The 25,084-nt window shown below is 39.3% G+C and overlaps 1 protein-coding gene across 1 annotated transcript in view; it reads left to right on the top strand.

Moving 5' to 3' along the window:
• Positions 1–25,084, top strand: part of LOC113892401 (antigen WC1.1-like) — a 57,524-nt gene that overhangs the window by 6,075 nt on the left and 26,365 nt on the right. Inside the window, exons 3-6 of the mRNA XM_027541221.1 lie at positions 4,065–4,394; positions 16,336–16,644; positions 16,736–17,053; positions 24,963–25,055. Coding sequence (XP_027397022.1) covers positions 4,065–4,394; positions 16,336–16,644; positions 16,736–17,053; positions 24,963–25,055 — 1,050 coding nt within the window. The remainder of the gene's footprint in view (positions 1–4,064; positions 4,395–16,335; positions 16,645–16,735; positions 17,054–24,962; positions 25,056–25,084) is intronic.

The following is a 25,084-nucleotide window of genomic DNA, read 5'->3' as shown; positions in this document are numbered from 1 at the left end:
CACTACAGTTCAAAAGCATCAATTCTTTGGCACTCAGCTTTCTTCACAGTCCAACTCTTACATCCATACATGACCACTGGAAAAACCATAGCCTTGACTAGACGGACCTTTGTTGGCAAAGTAATATATCTGCTTTTCAATATGCTATCTGCTGCTGCTGCTGCTAAGTCGTTTCAGTCGTGTCTCACTCTATGCAACCCCATAGACTGGACTATGCAGCCCACCAGGCTCCCCCATCCCTGAGATTCTCCAGGCTAGAACACTGGAGTGGGTTGCCATTTCCTTCTCCAATACATCAAAGTGAAAAGTGAAAGTGAAGTTGCTCAGTCATGTCCAACTCTTAACGACCCCATGGACTGCAGCACACCAGGCTCCTCGGTCCATGAGATTTTCCAGGCAAGAGTACTGGAGTGGGGTGCCATTGCCTACTCCAATATGCTATCTAGGTTGGTCATAACTGTTCTTCCAAGGAGTAAGCGTCTTTTAATTTCATGGCTGCAGTCACCATCTGCAGTGATTTGGGAGCCCCCCAAAATAAAGTCTGATACTGTTTCCACTGTTTCCCCATCTATTTCCCATGAAGTGATGGGACCAAATGCCATGATCTTCATTTTTTAAATATTGAGTTTTAAGCCAACTTTTTCACTCTCCTCTTTCACCTTCATCAAGAGGCTTTTTAGTTCCTCTTCACTTTCTGCCATAAGGGTGATGTCATCTGCATATCTGAGGTTATTGATATTCCTCCCGGCAATCTTGATTCCAGCTTGTGCTTCTTCCACCCAGCACTTCTCATGATGTACTCTGCATATAAGTTAAATAAACAGGGTGCAATATACAGCCTTGACGTACTCCTTTTCCTATTTGGAACCAGTCTGTTGTTCCATGTCCTGTTCTAACTGTTGCTTCCTGACTTTATTAATAATGATCAAATATACAATCCAGTATTGTCAACTAAGATCATGACAACTGGTTCCATCATTTCTTGGCAAAAAGACAGGGGAAAAGTGGAAACAGTGACAGATTTTATTTTCTTGGGCTCCAAAATCACTGTAGATGGTGACTGAAGCTATGAAATCAAAAGATGTTTGCTCCTTGGAAGAAAAGCTATGGCAAATCTAGACAACATATTAAAAAACAGAGAGATCACTTTACCAACAAAGGTCTCTATAATAAAATCTATGGCTTTTCCAGTAGTCATGTATAGTTGTGAGAGATGGACCATAAAGAAAGTTGAGCACCGAAGAAGTGATGCTTTCAAACTGTGGTGCTGGAGAATACTCTTGAGAGTCCCTTGGACAGCAAGGAGATCAAATCTGTCAATCCTAAAGGATATCAATCCTGAATATTCATTGGAAGACTGATGTTGAAGCTCCAATACTTTGGTCACCTGATATGAAGAGCCAATTCACTGCAAAAGACCCTGATGTTGGAAAAGACTGAGGGCAGGAGAAGAAAGGAGTGACAGAGGATGAGATAGTTTGATGGCATCACCAACTCAATGGACATGAGTTTGAGCAAACTCCAGGAAATAGTGAAGGACAGGGAAGCCTGATGTGCTGAAGTTCATGGGCTTGCAGAGAGTAGGACATGACTTGGTGACTAAATAACAATTGTCAATTACAGTCACATGTACATTCCATCCCCAGGGCTTATCTATGTTCTAAGTAGAAGTTTGTACCACCATCATCCTTTCCTCTCACTCCCACCCCTACCCAGGAAACCACCAATTTACTCTCCTTATTTATGAATTTTTTTTTTTTTAGATTTCACATATAAATGAGATCAAACAGTATTTGTTTTTCTCTGTCTTACTTCTTTCACTTAGCATAATGCCTTCCTACATTAGTTATGTGTTGCTGTGCTACAAATTACTGCAAAGCTTGGCATCTTAGCCCTCGTGATTAGAGCCCGTGCTCAGCAACAAGAGAAGCCACTGGCATGAGAGGCTCATACACCACAATGAAGAGTAGCCTCCACTCTGTAACTAGAGAAGTGACTGTAACTGTGAGTGGCAACAAAAACCCAGCACAGCCAAAAATAAATAAACAAAACAAAACAACAGCTTAAAGCAGCAAACATCTAGCACCTCATAATTTCCATGGGCTAGGAATCGGCAAGGATTACCAGGGTCCTCTGACTTGTGTTGTCTCACTGGTTCAATCATCTGAAGGTTCAACGAGGGGTGGGTACCACTCAAACCCACCTGGTTGTTGGCAGCATTCAGACTCTAGGAGACTGTTTAACTGAGAGCCTCAGTCTCTTGCTGGCTGTTGCCAAGAGGCCTTCCTTCGTTCCTTGTCATGAGGGTTTCTCCATACACAGCTCACAACGTGGCAGCTGGCTTCATTAGAGCAAGAGAGAGAGTAAGTTCAGTTCAGTTCAGTCGCTCAGTCGTGTCCAATTCTTTGAGACCGCATGAATTGCACCATGCCACACCTCCCTGTCCATCACCAACTCCCAGAGTCTACCCAAACCCATGTCCATCGAGTCAGTGATGCCATCCAGCCATCTCGTCCTGTCGTCCCCTTCCTCTCATACCCCAAATCCTTCCCAGTGTTAGGGTCTCTTCGGATGAGTCAACTCTTTGCATGAGGTGGTCAAAGTATTGGAGTTTCAGCTTCAACATCAGTCCTTCCAATGAACACCCAGGACTGATCTCCTTTAGGATGGACTGGTTGGATCTTCTTGCAGTCCAAGGGACTCTCAAGAGTCTTCTCCAGCACAACAGTTCAAAAGCATCAGGTCTATAGATTACTTTGAGCAGTACAGACATTTTAGCAATATTAATTCTAAATTAATTAGACCTTTGTTGGCAAAGTAATGTCTCTGCTTTTAAATATGCCATCTAGGTTGGTCATAACTGTCTTTCCAAGGAGCAGACATCTTTTAATTTCATGGCTTCAATCACCATCTGCAGTGGTTTTAGAGCCCCCCCAAAATAAAGTCTGACACTTTCCACTGTTTCCCCATCTATTTGCCATGAAGTGATGGGACCAGATGCCATGATCTTAGTTTTCTGAATGTTCTGAATGTTGAGCTTTAAGTCAACTTTTTCACTGTCCTCTTTCACTTTCATCAAGAGGCTTTTTAGTTCCTCTTCACTTTCTGCCATAAGGGTGGTGTTGTCTGCATATCTGAGGTTATTGATATTTCTCCCGGCAAATTTGATTCCACCTTGTGCTTCTTCCAGCCCAGTGTTTCTCATGATGTACTCTGCATATAAGTTAAATAAGCAGGGTGACAATATACAGCCTTGACGTACTCCTTTTCCTATTTGAAACCAGTCTGTTGTTCCATGTTGAGTTCTAACTGTTGCTTCCTGACCTGCATACATGTTTCTCAAGAGACAGGTCAGATGGTCTGGTGTTCCCATCTCTTTAACAATTTTCCACAGTTTATTGTGAGCCACACGGTCAAAGGCTTTGGCATAGTCAATAAAGCAGAAATAAAAGAGAAAGAGATAGGTCACCAAAGGAAAACCAGAGTCATCTTGAAACCTAATCTCTTAAGTGACATCTCATCACTTTTGCCAAATTCCATTTGTTATGTACGTGTTACTAGATACATTCAAGTGTGGGGATTACACAAGGATATGAACACCAGGTGACAGGAACGATCAGGACACTGTAGAACCTGTTGCCTGAGCCCTCTATTCCTGAGCTGGAAGAGATGCTCCCTATGGACAGGGAAGGAGAGGGAGGATTCCTCCCTGGATCCCGGGCCATGAGCTGTAACTGAGACAGGGATGCTGGGCCCTAGGAGCCTTGGGCGCATTTACAGGGAGGGCAGCATCCAGAGTCTCTGGAGGCCTGTCCTCGGTGGTGTCCCTGGAGCTGGTTCTACAGGCTCCTGAGAAACACCTGGTGCCTCCCTTCCTGCTCCAGGTTCAGTGATGGCACATTGGGGGCTTTGAGCTGGCCATGGTGGGAATATTTATACCATAAAAGTCATCGAATGCAGGGATTTTTTTTCCCTCAGAGAGATTTTTTTTTTAATACTTACCAGCACACCACTGCACTTTCTCTTAAAATCTCTCCTCTGTTCTGTGTCTGTCTCTCTTGCAGTTTTGGAGCTGAGGCTGAAGGATGGAGCCCACCGCTGTGAGGGGAGAGTGGAAATGAAGTACAAAGGAGAATGGGGCACAGTGTATTCTGAGAACTGGCTCATAGAATCTGTAGAAGACGTGTGCAGACGACTGGAATGTGGAGTTGCCATTGATGCTCCCAGAGGGTCTTATTTTGGACCAAGACTTGGCCCCATTTGGTTTTTATATGTTTCTTGTGAGAGTAGAGAGGTTGAATCAACTTTGAGTCTCTCTGAGTGTGTTCATATTGATTTTAAAAACTATAATGACACCTTCTCTCATGACCAGGATATTGGAGCAGTCTGCTCAGGTAAGGCCTGTCTGATCTGGGAGGGGTTCCCAGTAGGAAACACCTCTGTCTCATTCACAGAATGACCATGGGGAAACCAGATCATATGCTTTAGAGCACCCTTCGGGGAAGACTCTGGTCACACTTGATTCTTAGAGCATTAGGTTCTCAAAGTGATTAAGGGTTTGCTTGGCCCTGCACAGTAAAAACTTCAGACTTGTGGACAGCTGGACTCTTCAGATCTCTGTGATGTGTCACAAGAGGCGGGGAGGTGACGTCAAATTCCTAATGTAGGTAGTTGAGTCTTTCAAAATGGTCAGCCATCTGGTGGGTGAGACAGGGGGAGACCTGAGAATATTTGCAGTACATTTCTAGCAGCTCATGGCTAATCAGCTGTTTTGGGGAAGATCACCAGAAAAGTGACTTTTCCAGTCTCACCCTCAGAAGATCTTTGATGATACTAGTTGAGATCCCTAAGAAAAGAATTACTTTCATTTTAAGCTACTTTATTGAGGTATGACTGACATACAAAAAGCTGTATATATTTAATGAATACAACTTAGAACTTTGGGAGGTAAGTGTACATCTGTGAAATCATTACCATGATCTATGCAAAAACATATTCATCACTGCAAATGTTTTCTTCTGTTATTATTATTATTAAAAATAATTAGTTTCAAGGGGCATTTGAGTTTCAGATAGGAATTTTTTGTTTTAAGAAAATTTGTTTTCTGGCATATCAAGTAACATTTCTATTGTCACCATGCCCTAATCATGGTTTCAACTGCAGATAAACTTGTGGAAACACTACATGGGTTTCCACCTTATTTTGATAAATCAGCATCTGAGTAAAAATGCAGTGTGTGGTGCTGTGAGTTTATGTGATGTTGGAGCTCCTAATGTTACTGTTTTGAGAAAATCAATGTTTCAATATTAATTTCAGTTAGGATACACTTAAAAATTAATAGGGTGCTATGGCATTTTAAACTTGATTATGGTTTTTACTCCCTAACGCTGCTCTAATTTAGACTTTCATATGTTTATGAACTGTTTCAGTTTTTTTGTACTAATCTCTTTGCCAGTTTCTTCCCTCTGGTCAATCCCTTCTATATTTTCAGAAACATGTCTTAGTGAAGGCAGGTCAAAGTGGTGACACAGGAGAAGTAAGAAGAGAATAGCATGTCTGTTCCAATTCTCTAATTGAAATTGAAGTTTTTTTTTCAGTTTTAGGAAAGTGGTGTGAAAGAGAATTTCACCCTCTTTATGAGATTGTTGAAAGTGAAGTACTGTTTTTAGGATAAATCCAGAGTGGAAATCATTTCTGAGCTCTGTGGAAGAGCTGACATTGGAGGACTGCAATTTTCTTAATGGGAAGTTTTTAAGAAACTTCAGTTTTTTTCAGATTTTCCATTTTTTGTGCTTTCAAATATTGGTAGTTGTATTTTCAAGGAAAGACATGGCAAGGACCTAACAGACATGCTGCTGCTGCTGCTGCTGCTAAGTCGCTTCAGTCGTGTCCAACTCTGTGCGACCCCATAGATGGCAGCCCACCAGGCTCCCCGATCCCTGGGATTCTCCAGGCAAGAACTCTGGAGTGGGTTGCCATTTCCTTCTCCAATACATGAAAGTGAAAAGTGAAAGTGAAGCCACTCAGTCATGTCCAACTCTTCGAGACATCATGGGCTGCAGCCTACCAGGCTCCTCCGCCCATGGGATTTTCCAGGCAAGGGTACTGGAGTGGGGTGCCATCGCCTTCTCCACTAACAGACGTAAAAGAGATCAAAAAGAGTCAGCAGGAATACACAGAAGAACTACACAAGAAAGGTCTTATTGACCCAGATAACAATGATGATGTGGTGACTCACCTAGAGCCAGATATCCTGGAGTCTGAAGTCAAGTGGGCCTTACTACTACTACTAGTAAGTCACTTCAGTCGTGTCTGACTCTGTGCAACCCATAGACGGCAGCCCATCGGGCTCCCCCGTCCCTGGGATTCTCCAGGCAAGAACACTGGAGCGGGTTGCCATTTCCTTCTCCAATGCATGAAAGTGAAAAGTGAAAGTGAAGTCGCTCAGTCGTGTCTGACTCTTAGCGACCCCATGGATTGCAGCCTACCAGGCTCCTCCATCCATGGGATTTGCCAGGCAAGTATATTGGAGTGGGGTGCCATTGCCTTCTCCGAAGTGGGCCTTAGGAAGCATTAAGATGAAAAAAGCTAGTGAAGGTGATGGAATTCCAGCTGAGCTAGTTCAAATCCTAAAAGATGACGCTGTTAGAGTGCTGCACTCAATATGCCAGCAAATTTGGAAAACTCAGCAATGGAGTTCCACAGGACTGGAAAAGATCAGGTTGTTTTAATTTCAATCCCAAAGATGGACAATGCCAAAGAAAGTTTAAAGTTCCACACAACTGCACTCATTTCATATGCTAGCAAGGTAGTGCTCAAAATCCCTCAAGCTAGGCTTCAACTGTACACGAACTGAGAACTTCCAGATGTACACGCTGGATTTAGAAAAGGAAGAGGAACCAGAGATCAGATTGCCAACGTCTGTTGGATCATAGAAAAAGCAATTTAATTCCAGAAAAAATATCTACTTCTGCTTTATTGTCTATGGTAAATCTTTTGATGTTGTGTGCATCACAACAAACTGTAGAAAATTCTTAAAAAGGTGGGAATATCAGACTACCGTACCTGTCAAGAAGTAGCAGTTAGAACAAAACATGGAACAATGGACTGGTTCAACACAGGAAAAGGAGTATGACAAGGCTGTATGTTGTCACCCTGCTTATTTAATTTATATGCAGAGTACATCATGTGAGATGCTGGACTGGATGAAGCACAAGCTGGAATCAAGATTTTCAGGAGAAATATCAACAACCTCAGATATGCAGATGTTATTGCTCTAGTGACAGAAAGTGAAGAGGAACTAAAGAACCTCTTGATGAAGGTGAAAGGAGAGTGAGAAAGCTGACTTAAAACACAACATTCAAAAACTAAGATCAGTCTATGGTCACATCACCCTGAACATGCCCGATATTGTTAAAAACTAAGATCATGGCATCCAGTCCCATCACTTCATGGCAAATGTGCAGTGCTAAGTCACTTCAGTTGTGTCCAACTCTGTGCAACCGTATGGACTGTAGCCTGCCAGGCTCATCTGTTCATGGGATTTTCCAGGCAAGAATACTGAAGTGGGTTTCCATTTCCTCCTCCAGGGAATCTTCCCAGGATGGAAGGTAATCGAACCCACATCTCTTATGTCTACCTGCATTGGTAGGAAGGTTCTTTACCACTAGCATCACTTGGGAAACAAATATATGGGGGAGAAATGGAAATGGTGGCAGATTTTATTTTCTTGGGCTCCAAAAGCACTGCAGACGGTGACTTCAACCATGAAATTAAAAGATGCTTACTCCTTGGAAGAAAAGCTATGATAAACCTAGACAGAAGTGGTGCTGGGAAATCTGGTCAACCACTTGTAAAAGAATGAAACTAGACCACTTTCTAACACCATACACAAAAATAAACTCAAAATGGATTAAAGATCTAAATGTAAGACCAGAAACTATAAAACTCCTAGAGAAGAACATAGGCAAAACACTCTCTGACATACATCACAGCAGGATCCTCTATGACCCACCTCCCAGAATATTGGAAATAAAAGCAAAAATAAACAAATGGGACCTAATTAACCTTAAAAGCTTCTGCACATCAAAGGAAACTATTAGCAAGGTGAAAAGACAGCCTTCAGAATGGGAGAAAATAATAGCAAATGAAGCAACTGACAAACAACTAATCTCAAAAATATACAAGCAACTCCTACAGCTCAACTCCAGAAAAATAAACGACCCAATCAAAAAATGGGCCAAAGAACTAAATAGACATTTCTCCAAAGAAGACATACAGATGGCTAACAAACACATGAAAAGATGCTCAACATCACTCATTATCAAAGAAATGCAAATCAAAACCACTATGAGGTACCATTTCACACCAGTCAGAATGGCTGCGATCCAAAAGTCTACAAATAATAAATGCTGGAGAGGGTGTGGAGAAAAGGGAACCCTCTTACACTGTTGGTGGGAATGCAGACTAGTACAGCCACTATGGAGAACAGTGTGGAGATTCCTTAAAAAACTGGAAATGGAACTGCCTTATGATCCAGCAATCCCACTGCTGGGCATACACACTGAGGAAACCAGAAGGGAAAGAGACACGTGTACCCCAATGTTCATCGCAGCACTGTTTATAATAGCCAAGACATGGAAGCAACCTAGATGTCCATCAGCAGATGAATGGATAAGAAAGCTGTGGTACATATACACAATGGAGTATTACTCAGCCATTAAAAAGAATACATTTGAATCAGTTCTAATGAGGTGGATGAAACTGGAGCCTATTATACAGAGTGAAGTAAGCCAGAAGGAAAAACATAAACACAGTATACTAACGCATATATATGGAATTTAGAAAGATGGTAACAATAACCCGGTGTACGAGACAGCAAAAGAGACACTGATGTATAGAACAGTCTTATGGACTCTGTGGGAGAGGGAGAGGGTGGGAAGATTTGGGAGAATGACATTGAAACATGTGAAATATCATGTAAGAAACGAGTTGCCAGTCCAGGTTCGATGCACGACACTGGATGCTTGGGGCTAGTGCACTGGGACGGCCCAGAGGGATGGTATGGGGAGGGAGGAGGGAGGAGGGTTCAGGATGGGGAACACATGTATACCTGTGGCGGATTCATTTTGATATTTGGCAAAACTAATACAATTATGTAAAGTTTAAAAATAAAATAAAATTAAAAAAATAAAAAAAAATAAAAAAAATATAAAGCAGAAACATCACTTTGCTGACAAAGGTCAAAGTTATGTTTTTTCCAGTAGTCCAGTATGGATGTGCGAGTTGGACCATAAAGAAGACTGAGCACCAAATAACTGATGTTATTGAACTGTGGTGCTGGAGAAGACTTTTGAGAATCCCTTGGACAACAAGGAGATCAAACCAGTCAATCCTAAAGGAAATCAACCTTGAATATTCATTGAAAGGATTGATGCTGAAGCTGAAGTTGCAATACTTTGACCACCTGATATGAAGAGCCAACGCACTGGACTAGACCCTGATGCTGGGAAAGATTGAGAGCAGGAGGAGAAGAGGGGCGACAGAGGATGAGATGGTTGGATGGCATCACTGACTCAATGGATATAAATCTGAGCAAACTCCAGAAGATAGTGAAAGACAGGGAAGCCATGAGTGCTGCAGTCCACAGGGTCGGAGGTCCCAGAATTGGATATGACTTAGCGACTGAACAACAATGTATCTTTTAAATATTGGTAAGATCTAAAGTGATAACCTCCCTTTCATTCTTTGCCGGGGTCCAGCCCCGGTGGATCCAAGGAATTCGAAGGGGAGATGGCATTGGCGAGGATCAGGAAACAATTGCTTAATTAAACGTTAATTAAGGATATAAAGAGTGGTTAAATAAGGATAGCTCAGTGAGGAAATTCAGTGGAGAAAAGAGGCTGAATAATTCAACCAGAAGGTGAGAGAAAGAACGACATGGGGAGACCAAGCTTCGGTGAACAAGGCCCGCACTTTATTTTCCAAAGTAGTTTTTATACCTTAAGTTATGCATAGAGGATAATGGGGGGAAGGGGTAGAGTCATGCAGTAAGCCAGGCTTTCTTCCTGCAAACTTATCATATGCAAAAGTTTAGGTGATTTGCATCATCTTCTGGCCCGGAGGCCTGTTAACATTTTAAGACCCTTTCTCCAGAAAACTTATTTTTCTCTAAAGGTGATTAGTCAGGCGCCACCCTCCAAAAGCATTAAAGTTGCATTCCTATAGGGCAAAGGTGTGGTGGACTATAACAAGAAAAAGAATTAACTCAAGGGTCCAAGGTTACAAACATTAAAGCTACTACTTACACCAATTATATTAATCAATACACTGCCAGGGACACAGCAGGTAAGGGATATGGAGACATAGCAGCAAACATTGGCCCAAGAAGTGAAAAACCCTTCACCAATACAATTTCTAATCAATCTTTTACCTGCTCAAAGGACTCTGTATTTAGACAGTTTAGAACATCTCATGCCTCTCACAGTTGGGAGGCTCTGAGCAATCACATGTGGCTGGAAAAACCTATTCAGGCAGGCTAGAGGACTTCCAAAAGAGTTTGTAGGTTGAAACACTGTCACACCCAGGAACTTTATTAACTGGAGCTGTAAGTTAACTCTTTTTTTCAGAGAGAGGTAGTGGGGGACAGCCCCCCATAAAGTCAGAGGTGTAGGTGAGAGCACAAAGCAGAAAGTAGACAGACTCTGGTTTTGGGGGTAGATGCTCGAGAATTTCCAGGGGGACTCCTGAGGCTCGATCCCGCCTTTGCGTATGCTGAGCGCCTTGCTCATGACCTTTGCCACGGGTGGAGCTCCTGCTCTCAGCAATTCTTGGTGTCGTTAAATTTGTGTTCTCTTAGTTTTTCTTGATTGAATTTTCTGCTAGAGGATTATCAGTTTCATTAGCCTTTCAAAAAGAATTACCAGTTTACTTTATTGATTTTCTTTATTGTGTATGTTTCCTATTTCATTGATTTCTATTAGTTTTTGTTCTTCTCGTTTGGTTTTGATTTGCTGTATTTTTATAGATTTTTGAGGTGGAATCTTGGATCATTTGCTCTCAGTTTTCTTTTCTTTTCTAATGTAAGCCTCAAGGAAGCATTAGTGCTGTAAATTTTCCTCTAAACACCAGTTCAGTTGCTTCACGCTGATTTTGAAACTACATAATTTCTTTTGTATTTTATCATCACAAAATGTTCTTTTCTCTCTGAATATATTCTTTATCCTATAGGCTTACTTTGTATAATATTAATATATATAATACAGCTTTCTCTGATCAGTGTTTGCATGGTATATCTTTGTGACCCTATGTTTCTGTGTTTATACAGTGTTTGATTTTGTCTTACTTAACATAATTATTTATATACTTGTGTTCAAGTTTACTAGCTTGCTGTTTGTTTTATGCTTTTTTGTTCCTATTTTAATCTTTAATTGAGCATTTTAATACTCTATTTTATGTACTCTATTGGTTTATTGGTTATATCTCTTTTTGCAGAGCTTATCATAATGTTGAAAATATTACTCTTTAATCATATTTTTCTTTAGATATCATGTTACTTAATAGATAATGTAAGACCTTATTACAGTATACTTCTATTTCCCTATTCTTGTTATTTATGTTACTATTGTCATATATTCTACTAATAAATATGAATTTTGTAATAACAAAATAACAAATTGTTATTTTTGTCTTAAATATTGTAGTATTTTTAAAATGAGAATAAGTTTTAAAAATATTTACTTGCAGAATTATCATTTAACACAGTTCTTATAGCTTTGGGTAGATCCAAGCTTTCGTTGATTATCTTTCCTTTAACTTTTAGACCTTTAGATAACATTTTTGTGTAGTGTATGTCTGATAGCCTCACATTCTGTCATCTGTTATTCATCTGAAAACACTTTAATTTTCTTTCAGGTTTGAGTTATTTTCAAAAGTGTCTGAATTATCTGGCTTGCATTACTTCAAACAAGAAGTCAGTAATACTTAACATTGTTCCCCTATATTTAGTGTGTCAAAATTTCCTGGCTGCTCTTAAGAGTTATTTTTGTTTATGAATGGATTTCAGCAATATATTTTCAAGTGCCCTAGGTGGTTTTATTTAGTTTATCTTGTTTGAGGTTTGTTTAGCCTCTTGGATCAGTGGGTTTATATCTTCATTAAATTTGGAAAAATTCCATCTATCATTTTAAAATATTTTTTTCTACTCATCCCTTATTCTGAATCTCCAAATAACATATTTTACATGGTTTGATATTATCCTTAATGATACTAATTTCCACTCATATTTTTCTCTACTTCTATTTGGATAGTCAATTGCTATGTGTTGAATTTCCAATTGTTTTATTCTGCAATGTCTACTCTCTTGTTAAGTTAATCCAGACAATTTTTCATTCAAGATATTGTATTTTAGTTTTAGAAGCTCCATTTGCTTATTTTTTCTCTACTTTGTTTGTATGCCTCAGTAGGTATATTTACATTAGAGGTTTAAAGACCTTATCAGCCAATTAAATCACCTCTGTAATTTCTGAATTTGCTTTTAATGATTATTTATTTAAAAAATTTTTTATGGATTATATTTTTCTTCTTTGGAAGTCTAGTTTTTTGACTGGATTCAGGCATTACTAGGTAGTCTTTTACCAGGAAGAACTCTAGCGATAAATAATCAGAATGTACTCAGAAACAAGGGAATTTTAAAAATTAAGCAATTGATTCCCATTTATCCTTTTCAAAATATGTTCCTTGGATGACCAATGATACATTATTATTTTGGTTTCCCTCCTTAGCTTCAAAACTTTTTATAATATCACCTTACTTGCCACAAACCCCACCTGTATACCTACCCTTCACTTCTATAGCAGTTGCTTCCCTTTTCAACAAACCCATCTTTAAATCAATAAACATTTGTATATTTAAGATCATGTTTACTTGTGTGAAATGGGAGAAATGACAAAATCCAGAGTTAGGTGATAGATAGGAGGAGCAGAGAGTGATGAAATATGCTAAAAATGGATTCAACTAATATTTTCCCCCAGTACTTATGTGCCTTATCAGTATTGAGGCTTATGCAACTTCAGTTCAGTCGCTCAGTAATGTCTGACTCTGCGACCCCATGGACTGTAGCGTGCCAGACTTTCCTGTCCATCATCTACTCCCAGAGCTTACTCAAACTCATGGCCACTGAGTTGGTGATGACATCCAACCATCTCATCCTATGTCATCCCCTTCTCCTCTAACCTTCAATTTTTCCCAGCATCAGGGTCTTTTCCAATGAGTCAGTTCTTTACAACATGTGGCCAAAGTATTGGAGTTTCAGCTTCAGCATCAGTCCTTCCAATGAATATTCAAGACTGGTTTCCTATAGGATGGACTGGTTGGATCTCCTTGCAGTCCAAGGGACTCTCAAGAGTCTTCTCCAACACCACAGTTCAAAAGCATCAATTCTTTGGTGCTCAGCTTTCTTTCTAGTCCAACTCTCACATCCATACATGACTACTGGATAAACCATAGCTTTGACTAGATGGAACTTTGTTAGCAAAGTAATGTTTCTGCTTTTGAATATGCTGTCTAGATTGGTCATAGCTTTTCTCCCAAGGAGCAAACATCTTTTAGTTTCATGGCTGCAGTCATCATCTGTAGTGATTTTGGATCCCCCCAAAATAAGGTCTGTCACTGTTTTCATTGTTTTCCCATCTATTTGCCATGAAGTGATGGGAACAGATGCCATGATCTTAGTTTTCTCCAACTGGGAGCTCTCCAAATAATGGGTTGCTTGCTTTTTATTTTCATCTTCTACCGTTTTAAAAAAATGTCAATTTCTTTTAAAATTATAAAATGTTTGATACATTAAACCTGCATGAAGGCAAATTAAAAAGATACTAATAATTGGAAAATCATTCTTTTAATAGATTGAAAGAATTAATATTGCTAAAATGTCTATACTGCTCAAAGTAATCTATAGACTTGATGCAATCCCTATCAAAATCTCAATAGCATTCTTTATATAAATAGAGAAAAGCCTCAAAATATGCATGTGTCATTTCGTTTTCACGTATTTATGAATTTTTCCTGTTTTCTTTCATTCTTGATTTCTAGCTACCATTGTGGTCAGCAAAGACACTTGGATGTGTGTTTCGATATTTTGATATTCTTAAATTTTCTGAAACTTGTTTGTGATCTAGCATGTCCTGGAGAATATTTCATGTGTGACTGAGAATAATGTGTATTTTTCTGTACGTTGGGTAAACATGTGCTCTATGGGTCAGTGTATTGGGTGAATGGGCACTATGTGTCTGGTAATGCCATTTAGCCTATAGTGTTGCTCAGTTCTGTTGTTTTCTTATCGATTTTCTGTCTGAATGATCCATCCATTATAAACAGTGGGATATTTTTGTATTGCTTTTGTTTCTTCTTAAAATCTGTCAATGTTGGCTTTGTTTATTTACATTTTTTGATGTTGGGGGCATATATTGAATATATATGTATTTACATGGTTTATCGATTCTTGTTGAACTGACTTATCATTATGTCTTCTGTGATGGTTTTGACTTAACTTCTCTTTTGCCTGACTTTGCTTTCTTTTGATTACTGTTAGCATGGAATCTCTGTCTCTATCTCTTCACTTTCATCCTGTATGTGTCATGAAATCTAAAGTATGTAGCTGGATCTTGTTTTTTAATCTACTCAGGCCACTCACCATTTTTCAATTGGAAGGTTTAATATGTTTACATTTAAAGTCATTATTGAAAGGTCAGGACTTACTGTTATTACTTTGTTTATTGTTTTCTGTCTGTTTTGTAGTTTTCTTGTTCTTCTCTTCCGTTGCTTTCTTTGTGAAGTGATTTTTCATAGTGGTATGCTCTGACTCTTTTCTCCTTATCTTGTTATCCACTATACTTTTAAGGTTACCTGGGAACTTGCATCAAGCAATTGATAGCTATAATAGCCTATAACTGAAGTTAAGTACAATTAAGGTAACAAATTAAATTTACTAGCAAACGGAAGCTCTATATTTTATTAGCTCTACAATACTTTATATCATTGATGTCAGATTTTATTTCTTTACATATTATTTTTCCACCAGCAAATTTCTGTGGTTATAGTTATTCTTGCTGTGTTTGACTTTTGATTTACAAAACATGGGTAAAATCACATGCTGAGATTACAATATATCAGTATTCTGTACTTCTCTTCATATTTATCTTTACTAATGAGAGGCAAGACAAGATTAGTGGTGATGAAACCCCTCAGTTTTTGCTTTTTAAAATTAAAAAAATCTCTCTTCATTTTTAAAAGACAGTTTGCTAGATAAAGAGTTGATTGTTGGCAGATTTTTTTCACTAAGTGCTTTGTATACGTTACCCTGCTCTCTCTGGTCAGCAAGGTTTCTGCTGAGAAATCTGCTTTATAACAGAAACTCCCTTATATGTAACAAGTCACTTTTCTTTTAATGCTTTCAAAATTATCTTTGTGTTTGGATTTTGATAATTTAATTATAGAAAGTCTTGCTTCTACCTACCTATGAATTTTTGGGCTTTATAAATCAAGTTGTCCTTTTTCTCTCTGAGCTTACTTAACAGAACAGACTCATCTTTTTCCCCATTTAGGTCATCTAAGAAATTCTTGGAATATTGTGTCATAAAAAATTATCAGAAAAATAAAATTTGTTACTTTAAAAGTGGATTAGTTATTATGTAAATATTTCTTCTCTTGAGCCATTATCTGTCTACAGGTTGGCATGCACTAATGGATCCAGCCTATACAATTTTCTGTATGCCAAGCCACTTGAGGAGTGGCTCATGGGGGAAAAATCTGATCAGACTAGTAGCAGAAAGTCTCAGAAAAACTTTCTAACTTTGTCTAAAGGATAGATCTCTACACTCTCATAGCCATTTTGCTCTGGTTTGGTTCTGCTCTTCATGTCTCTATACTCAAGTTTGAGTGACACATATTACGCGTTATTTTCTTGGGCTCTGTAGATCCCAGGCTCCTAAATGAGAAACTTCTCCAACCAAAATAAAATATATGTTCCTGGTATTCAGCCATTACAGATTATCTGTCTTGGTCCCTGTAGTTTCCTTGACCTTAGATAAGGAATTCACATTTCTAACCAACCTCAAAGTACACCTTGCTGGGATCCAGTCATTCCAAATTGACCCTGCTTCTGGGTTTCTCTTTAGAAACTTGGTCATGAAAATGCAACTCTGACACTAGCTGTTAAATTCTCAGTTTGTGCTCAACTCCGGGAAAGTTTTTACACCATTGCCTGTGACATATTGTTTTCAATTTGCAAGCAAGGAAAATGAAAGCTCACTGTGTTTGTCATTATTTTTGTCTTAGGATCTGTGCGTCTGTTTGGAGGGGATAGACCCTGCTCAGGGCGTGTAGAAGTACATTCTGGAAAAGCCTGGATCCCAGTGTCTGATGGGAATTTCACACTCCCCACTGCCCAGGTCATCTGTGCAGAGCTGGGATGCGGCAAGGCTGTGTCTGTCCTGAAACACATGCCCTTCAGAGAGTCTGATGGCCAGGTCTGGGCTGAGGAGTTCAGGTGTGAGGGGGAGGAGCCTGAGCTCCGGGTCTGCCCCAGAGTGCTCTGTCCAGGGGGCATGTGTCACCACAGTGGAGCTGCTCAGGTTGCCTGTTCAGGTGAGATGTGGATCAGGACTAACCTCCCTGCACTCTGTGTTGGGGTAAGAAAATCATGAGATTTTGCTGAAATCCTGTCTTCTTCTACCAGCGTACTTGGAAGTCCGGCTCATGACAAATGGCTCCTCTCAGTGTGAGGGGCAGGTGGAGATGAAGATTTCTGGACGATGGAGAGCTCTCTGTGCCTCCCACTGGAGTCTGGCCAATGCCAATGTTGTCTGTCGTCAGCTTGGCTGTGGAGTCGCCATCTCCACCCCCAGAGGACCACACTTGGTGGGCAGAGATGACCAGATCTCAACAGTCCGATTTCACTGTTTGGGGGCTGAGTCTTTCCTGTGGAGTTGCCCTGTGACTGCCCTGGGTGGTTCCGGCTGTTCTCATGGCAACATGGCCTCTGTGATCTGCTCAGGTAAGAGAGAGGGAAGGGCTATTGATACTCAGGATGCTCTTGGAGTGATATGTCTCCAAGAGCAGAGAGGGAGGGAAAATTGACTTCAAAAGTTAGATATTTCATGATGAAATATGGGTTTTGTCATTATTCATTCATGTTTCAGATCAGGGAAAGAAGCATAAAGGAGAATACATATTTTAAGTAAACATAGCTATTTAAGTATAATCATAGTGAACAATTTATAAGCAAAAAGGGTATACCTCAGTCAGGGATTTTCCCCCACTGAACCATGTGAGAATTTCTATACCCATCAGATTCGTTTACCTGATAACCTCAGTATGTATTTCTTAAGACATTCATCCAAATTCAGGAAATTTCAATTTCACACAACATTATTAACAATTTTGAAATACATCTGAACTTGAAATTGTTTTGTTTTGAAGTTATAGTAGAAAGGTTTAACTAAAAATTCAGTATTTTTAATAAATCAGAATTATTCAGATTTTCTATTCATCCTTAGGTCATTTCAAATGGAACTATTCAAAGAATTTCTCTACTCAGCTAATTGTGTAAAAGTTTTGGCAAAGAGGGAGTGATGTCAGCATCATGGTGGTTTGCTTCCTTCCTATTTGCTTCTCTTTTTAACAACTAATTAACCATACGTCCATGATTAAAAGTGCCTCTGTGAAAGTTGTTGGATCCCATAACTTATATCAAAGAACCAGGAAGATGGTCACTCACCTGGGCATCCAGTAATAGGCAGGTAGACATTGGTACAGACTGGAGCCAGCAGGAGTAGTGAAGCTGTCCCAGCCCCCTGGGCCATGGTCAGGGAAAACATGGAGAAATGTGATGAGTGCTCATTTGGTCAAATACCTATAGAAATTGTTAAAAGTCCAGGATTCCTGAAGGGAGATTTCATTACTCTGTTGGAGGCAAAAAAAAGTTAAGTTTGAATTATTGGGGAGGATTAAAGGATTTTGCCAGTGCTGCTCCTTACTCCAAAGTGACACAGCATAAATTTGAACTAGCCAGTGGGGCCTCTCTCATGGGTGAAAAGGAAAGCAGTGAGCTAGTGCCCACTTGATCTTGCTGGGGAAACCAATTTCTCTCCAGCAGCACCCAGAGTTCTAGGGCTGAACCTCCATGACTGAGGGGAGAGAGGAAATATGAAAGATCATTAAGAAGGTCAAAAAGTGTAAAAGGGATGCAATTCCTGTGACTACACTCAGGGCTTCAGCAGGAAGCCCATCCATAAGTCTCTAGGAAAATGTCACCCAAAGATCTCTCTCCCTGGGCCCATAGGTACTCCAGGTCCCTGAGGGTACTAAATCTTTAGTAAATCATCTTTACTGCCACCTTTCTGACAGCTGCTTTTATGTGTTTCCAAGTATGTGAAAGCAAACTCGAATAAATGGAGTGATATCCAAAAACAGACTAGGGTCTGTGGGCAAGGAGGTAACCACACGCTTCAGCTGTAGTACACCATTCTGCAAAACAAAAGAGAGGTTTTCAGCAACCTGCTGAGTTTTAAGGACCAAAGAAGACATAAAAACTTAAGGTATTTCTTTAAGAGGAAGCAAGAAATGTAGAGCGGCTCTATACAAGGTCAGAGAATAGTATATACCACCTGAAGGTAATCAGTAAAGATTTAATGTGGTGTCTGCTACATCTAAAGCAAAAGCAGCAATGCAAAATTTCAAGAAACTTGAAGAATTAAAGAAAGTAGTCATCACCAAAGAGTAACAGTAACTTTTCAAAACTGACAAAGACACATGTCAATGACATGGATCTTTGTAATCTAGCTTATAAAGAATCCAACACAGCTGTTTTGAGGAAACTGAATGAGCTGTAAGAAAAGACAGAAAGGCAATTCAATGAAATCAGGGAAACAATAGATGAAAAAATGAGAAGTTTAACAAAGAGAAGTCCTAAAAAGAACCAAACAGAAATTCTGGTGCTGAAGAGTTTAATAAATGAAATGGGGAAAATTGCAACTAAGAGCATCTACAACAGAGTAGATCAAATTAAAGATAGAATCAGTGGTTAAAAATGAGTAAAAAAGGAAGAATATATCCTATGTGATTTATGCGTCTACACTAACATAAAAATATCTAGGAGAAGAGAGAAGAAGGTGGGAAAAGGTGTATTTAAATGAATAATTTCTAACTTGGGGAGAGGCTTGAAAATTCAAGCTGATAAAACTAATAGGTCACCTTATAACCCTAATGTAAAAGACCTTTTCTCAGAAACATTATAGTTAAACTGTAAAAAATCAATAAAATAGCAGAAAAAATATTGAATAAAGTGGAATAACTAAATGATTATTTAGTGTGCTGTTTAAAATTTGAAACTGCTGGTCAGATGCAGGACCAGCATTCTCACATTGCTTAGGGTTGCAGATTGATGACTTACATATAGTTCATCCATGTGGACAGACTGTCTTCACTAGTGACCAGTGAAGCATAAATCAGATATAAGTGGTGCTTCTTTATACTAGAAAAATCTAGGGGAAAATCCCATTTGTTATAGTATGAAAACTATTAAATATGTAGGAAGAAACTTAAAATATCTAAAGGGCTTGCATTGAAAGTCACAGAGCATCTAAAAAAATAAAGACATAATACCATGTTCATGGATTAGAAAACTTAATAGGCTGTCAACTCTCTTCCCTTAACATACAAACTAAATCTAATCCTAATAAAAAGCCAAGCAATATTTTTGTAGAAATTTACAAGCAAATTCTAAACATTTATTTAAATGTGAAAGAAGTGGACTGGACAAAACAATTTTGAAAAAGAAGGGCCAAAAAGAAGTAAGCTAACTTCAAGTTTCCTACTACATATCCACAGCAACATGGCCATGAATAAGAATAGCTAAATAGATCAACAGAGCACAATAAAGTTTAGCAACAGACCCAAACCCATGTATGTGTTGAAATTCTAGAAAAGCATAGAGATATTTCAAAGGGGAAAATACATTCTCTTCAAAAAATGATCTGCTAATTGAATATCTGCATGGGGGGAAAAATGAACTGTGATCCTTATTTCACATCATAAGCGCCATTACCCCATCCTCACCCTGAAGGAAAACCCCAGTCCATCAGGGTAGCTCAAATAAATGGTTACTCCCATATAAAATTTAATTATAAAACTGGTAGAAGAAAATGTAAGAAAAATTATTATGATTGGTGGAGTGGGCAAACATTTCCTAAGATATGTCTTATCTAACTTAGGAAATGTTTGCCCAGTCCACAATCATAATAATTTTTCTTACATTTTCTTCTACCAGTTTTATAGTTAAATTTTATATGGGAATAACCATTTATTTGAGCTACCCTGATGGACTGGCCCCACCTCAGCAATCTGACCTGAAACCTCAGTGTGAATTTGGGGGATTTTTCAGTGGATCCCCCCTTGCCCAGTGGCCACCAGCCCCGGCCCGTTTTCTGCCAATTTGATTATTTTTAAAAAAGGAAAAAAAAAAAAAAGAAAGTCAGGGGTGGTGGGGATAAAGCAGGGAAAATTAAAGTCCTGGAAACTTCAGGAAGTGCTGTCTGTTAATATCTGTGAGTTCTGAGGATGCTGGCGATGAGGACAGCCAGGGAGGGCCCTGTGTTCCTCCGAAAGGAGCCTCTTCCTCTCCCAGGAGGGGCGACTGCTTCCCTGAAGACACAGGGCACTAACAGAAAAAACTGGTGCCAACCTGTTTTTGTTGTTGTCTGTGATACTCACAAGGATAAAAATTAAGGAGCACTTAGGTTCCAGTGGCTGTTGGGGGGTTCCAATATTAAAAAACCTGTTTTCATCTAAAAAAAAATAATGAGATGTGATTTTCATTAAAATTAATACTTTTTGCTTTTTGAAAAAAAAATAAGAAAATGAAAAGGCATTCAACTGATAGGGAGAAATTAATTGCAATACATATATCTAACAAAGGATTTGTAACAAGAATAAGTGAAAAATTTATAACAGAAAAATAAGAAAAGAACTATCCAGTTTAAGCATGGGCAAAATATTAAGAAAGACACTTTCCCAAAGATTATATACAAATGGTCAATAAGTAAATGAAAAGATACCAAATATCATTAGTTATTAAAGAAATTCAAATTAAAGTATGAGATATAAATTCACAAATTAGACTGGCTAGAATTAAGGAGACTGACAAATCGAAGTTTGGAGAAGATTATTGATCCACAAGAACCTTTATACATTGCTGATGATAACATACAGGAAAAAATTCTTAGCAACTCTATGTCACCCAAAATTTCTGTTACCCAAGAGGGATGAAAAGATATCCACAAAAAATTTAGGCCGAAAAATCAGACATGTTTATTTAAAAGAATAAAAAAGTATAAGCCACTCTAATTTTCTTTAATGAAAGAAAGGAAAACTTTCTTTGGCATATTCATACATGTAAGACTTTAACAATAGAAAAAGCTACTCATAAATCCAACTACACAGAAAATCTCAAAGTATGCTAAGTGAAAGAAACAATCTAAAAGGGATTACATACTCTATGATTTTATTAAATTCTCAAAAAACACAACTAATCTATTTATGATAAAAGACAAATCAGTATTTGCCTGGTTCTGGCAGGCAAGAGCCCCTGGTTGTGGGGCTTTTATTGGTTGCAAGAGGCATACAGGAACTTTGTGAATAATGCTATATATTCTGAATTTTAACTGTGGTAACGGTTATGCTGGCACATGCAACTGTCAAAACTTATGAAAACATACTCAAAATATGTGTATTTTAATGCATGAAAATTATACCTCCCTACAGAAGGTTTTTGGAGAAGGAAATGGCAACCCACTCCAGTATTCTTGGCTGGGAAATCCCATGGATAGAGGAGACTGATGAGCTACAGTCCTGGAGGCTGCAAAAGAGTCAGACATGACTTAGCTACTAAACAAACAATGGAAGATTTTACAATTTGTCTTTTGTTTTTAGCTTAATTCTACTTTAATAAAAAAACATATAGTTTTAATTATTTTACCCTTTGAAAATTTTTTGGATCTCACTTATGTATAATATATGATCAGCCTTGGAAAATGACCTGTAAGTGCTTGGAATAAGGTGTATTCTCTAGTTTTGAGAGGTATGTTTGTTAAATCACCTCACTCAAATGTTCTAAATATTTAGTGACTGGCTTTGCTTGTTTTGGTCTATAGTTACTGAGACTGAAGAAAGGTGTTTCTGGTTACTGTTGCCTGGTAACAAAGTACTTCAAAATCTAGTCACTTATGGCAACCATTTTATTTTGCATAAATATCACCATATATTTTTGCTTCAGCCGCAACTGTATTTCTTCACTTCCTTTCAATCTTCATTGACAGCATTGCCCAAGCCCATCAGGCTTCTGCTAATAACCTCCTCCACTCCTTCTAGCTTCTGCCTGTTACTTTGTTCTAAAAGCAATGTCACATGTTTTAGGTGGTATCCCAAATTTGGGCCATTATGGATAAAGATGCTATGCATATGCATACACAAATTTATATGATTTGTATAGTGGCCTCATTTGTATGTGGCCATTTGTATTTGTATGTGGCCTCATTCCTTGGTATATATGCATATACAAATTTGCATATACAAATATATGCATATAAAACACATATACTTTTCTTCTGAAAACAAACACTTCATTTGTCTTCAGTAAATAGTTAGTAGTATGGTAATTATAAGTGTTTGGTTACTATTGCTGCATAACCAAATTTCCCACAAAACTTAACATCTTAAAACCCCTTTTTACTTTTGCTCATGATTTCCTGGAGTTTGGGAAGGAATTTGGAAAGTGTTCTGATTTGTATTGTCTTGGAGTCTTATCAGGTTGCAGCCCAGTATCAGCTGGGGCTGACATCATCTGAGGACACAACTGGGCTGGGGATCCAGGATGGTTCATGAGGACAAGCCTGGCAACTGGAAGGTCAGCTGGGTTGAACTGAGTGACCAGAGACCTGCATATGATAGTCTCCACAGGACGAGAGTCTCAACAGGACAGATTTGCCCTAAAGCAAAAGTCCTCAGTGATTTCACAGGAAGTTGCAAGAGTTTTCAGACCTAGTGCTAAGAGTCAAGCAAATTTAAGTTCAGTTCTGTTCAGTTCAGTCGCTCAGTCATGTCCGACTCTTTGCGACCCCATGAATCACAGCACATCAGGCCTCCCTGTCCATCACCAACACCTGGAGTTCACTCAGACTCATGTCCATCGAGTCAGTGATGCCATCCAGCCATCTCATCCTCTGTCGTCCCCTTCTCCTCCTGCCCCCAATCCCTTCCAGCATCAGTCTTTTCCAATGAGTCAACACTTCGCATGAGGTGGCCAAAGTACTGGAGTTTCAGCTTTAGCATCATTCCTTCCAAAGAAATCCCAGGGCTGATCTCCTTCAGAATGGACTGGTTGGATCTCCTTGCAGTCCAAGGGACTCTCAGGAGTTTTCTCCAACACCACAGTTCAAAAGCATCAATTCTTCGGCGCTCAGCTTTCTTCACAGTCCAACTCTCACATCCATACATGACCACTGGAAATACCATAGCCTTGACTAGACGGACCTTTGTTGGCAAAGTAATGTCTCTTCTTTTTAATATGCTATCTAGGTTGGTCATAACTTTCCTTCTAAGGAGTAAGCATCTTTTAATTTCATGGCTGAAATCACCATCTGCAGTGATTTTGGAGCCCCCCAAAATAAAGTCTGACACTGTTTCCACTGTTTCCCCATCTATTTCCCATGAAGTGATGGGACCAGATGCCATGATATTTGTTTTCTGAATGTTGAGCTTTAAGCCAACTTTTTCACTCTCCTCTTTCACTTTCATCAAGAGGCTTTTTAGTTCCTTTTCACTCTCTGCCATAAGGGTGGTGTCATCTGCATATCTGAGGTGATTGATATTTCTCACAGCAATCTTGATTTCAGCTTGTGCTTCTTCCAGCCCAGCATTTCTCGTGATGTACTCTGAATACAAGTTAAATAAGCAGGGTGACAATATACAACCTTGACGTACTCCTTTTCCTATTTGGAACCAGTCTGTTGTTCCATGTCCAGTTCTAACTGTTGCTTCCTGACCTGCATATAGGTTTCTCAAGAGACAGGTCAGGTGGTCTGGTATTCCCATCTCTTTCAGAATTTTCCACAGTTTACTGTGATCCACACAGTCAAAGGCTTTGGCATAGTCAATAAAGCAGAAATAGATGTTTTTTTGGAACTCTCTTGCTTTTTCGATGATCCAGCGGATGTTGGTAATTTGATCTCTGGTTCCTCTGCCTTTTCTAAAACCTGTGGTGGATTCATTTTGATATTTGGCAAAACTAATACAGTTATGTAAAGTTTAAAAAAAAAAAAACCAGCTTGAACATCAGGAAGTTCACGGTTCACGTATTGCTGAAGCCTGGCTTGGAGAACTCCCTTCTATTACTACAGAGTCGGACATGACTGGGGTGGCTTCGCATGCATGCATGCATTGGAGAAGGAAATGGCAACCCACTCCAGTATTCTTCACTGGAGAATCCCAGGGACAGAAAAGCCTGGTGGGCTGCCGTCTATGGGGTCACACAGAGTCGGACACGACTGAAGCGACTTAGCAGCAGCAGCATTACTTACTAGAAATTCACGAAGGTCAGCAGAACTTTAAGGGAAGGAGGCACAGACCTCACTTCTCAGTGAAATGTAACAGCAAAGATTATGTGCTGCTGTTCAGTCGCTTTCCTGCTGCTGCTGCTAAGTCGCTTCAGTCGTGTCTGACTTCTGTGTGAACCCATAGACGGCAGCCCACCAGGCTCCCCCGTCCCTGGGATTCTCCAGGCAAGAACACTCAGTCGTGTCTAATTCTTTTCGATCCCCTGGAGTGCAGCACGTCAGGCTTCTCTATCCTTCACTATCTCCCGGAGTTTGCTTTAACTCATGTCCCTTTGATCATTGCTATTTCTGCAGGAAACCAGACCCAGGTGCTACCCCAGTGCAGCGACTCCCTCTCTGAACCAACAGGTTCTGCAGCCTCAGAGAACAGCGCCCCCTACTGCTCAGGTGAGGGTCCTACACGATAGAAGGCGCTT

Source organism: Bos indicus x Bos taurus, chromosome 5 (assembly GCF_003369695.1).
Source record: "Bos indicus x Bos taurus breed Angus x Brahman F1 hybrid chromosome 5, Bos_hybrid_MaternalHap_v2.0, whole genome shotgun sequence".
NCBI lineage: Eukaryota > Metazoa > Chordata > Mammalia > Artiodactyla > Bovidae > Bos > Bos indicus x Bos taurus.
Note: the sequence above shows the minus strand (reverse complement) of the source record. Positions and strands in the feature narration are given on the sequence as shown.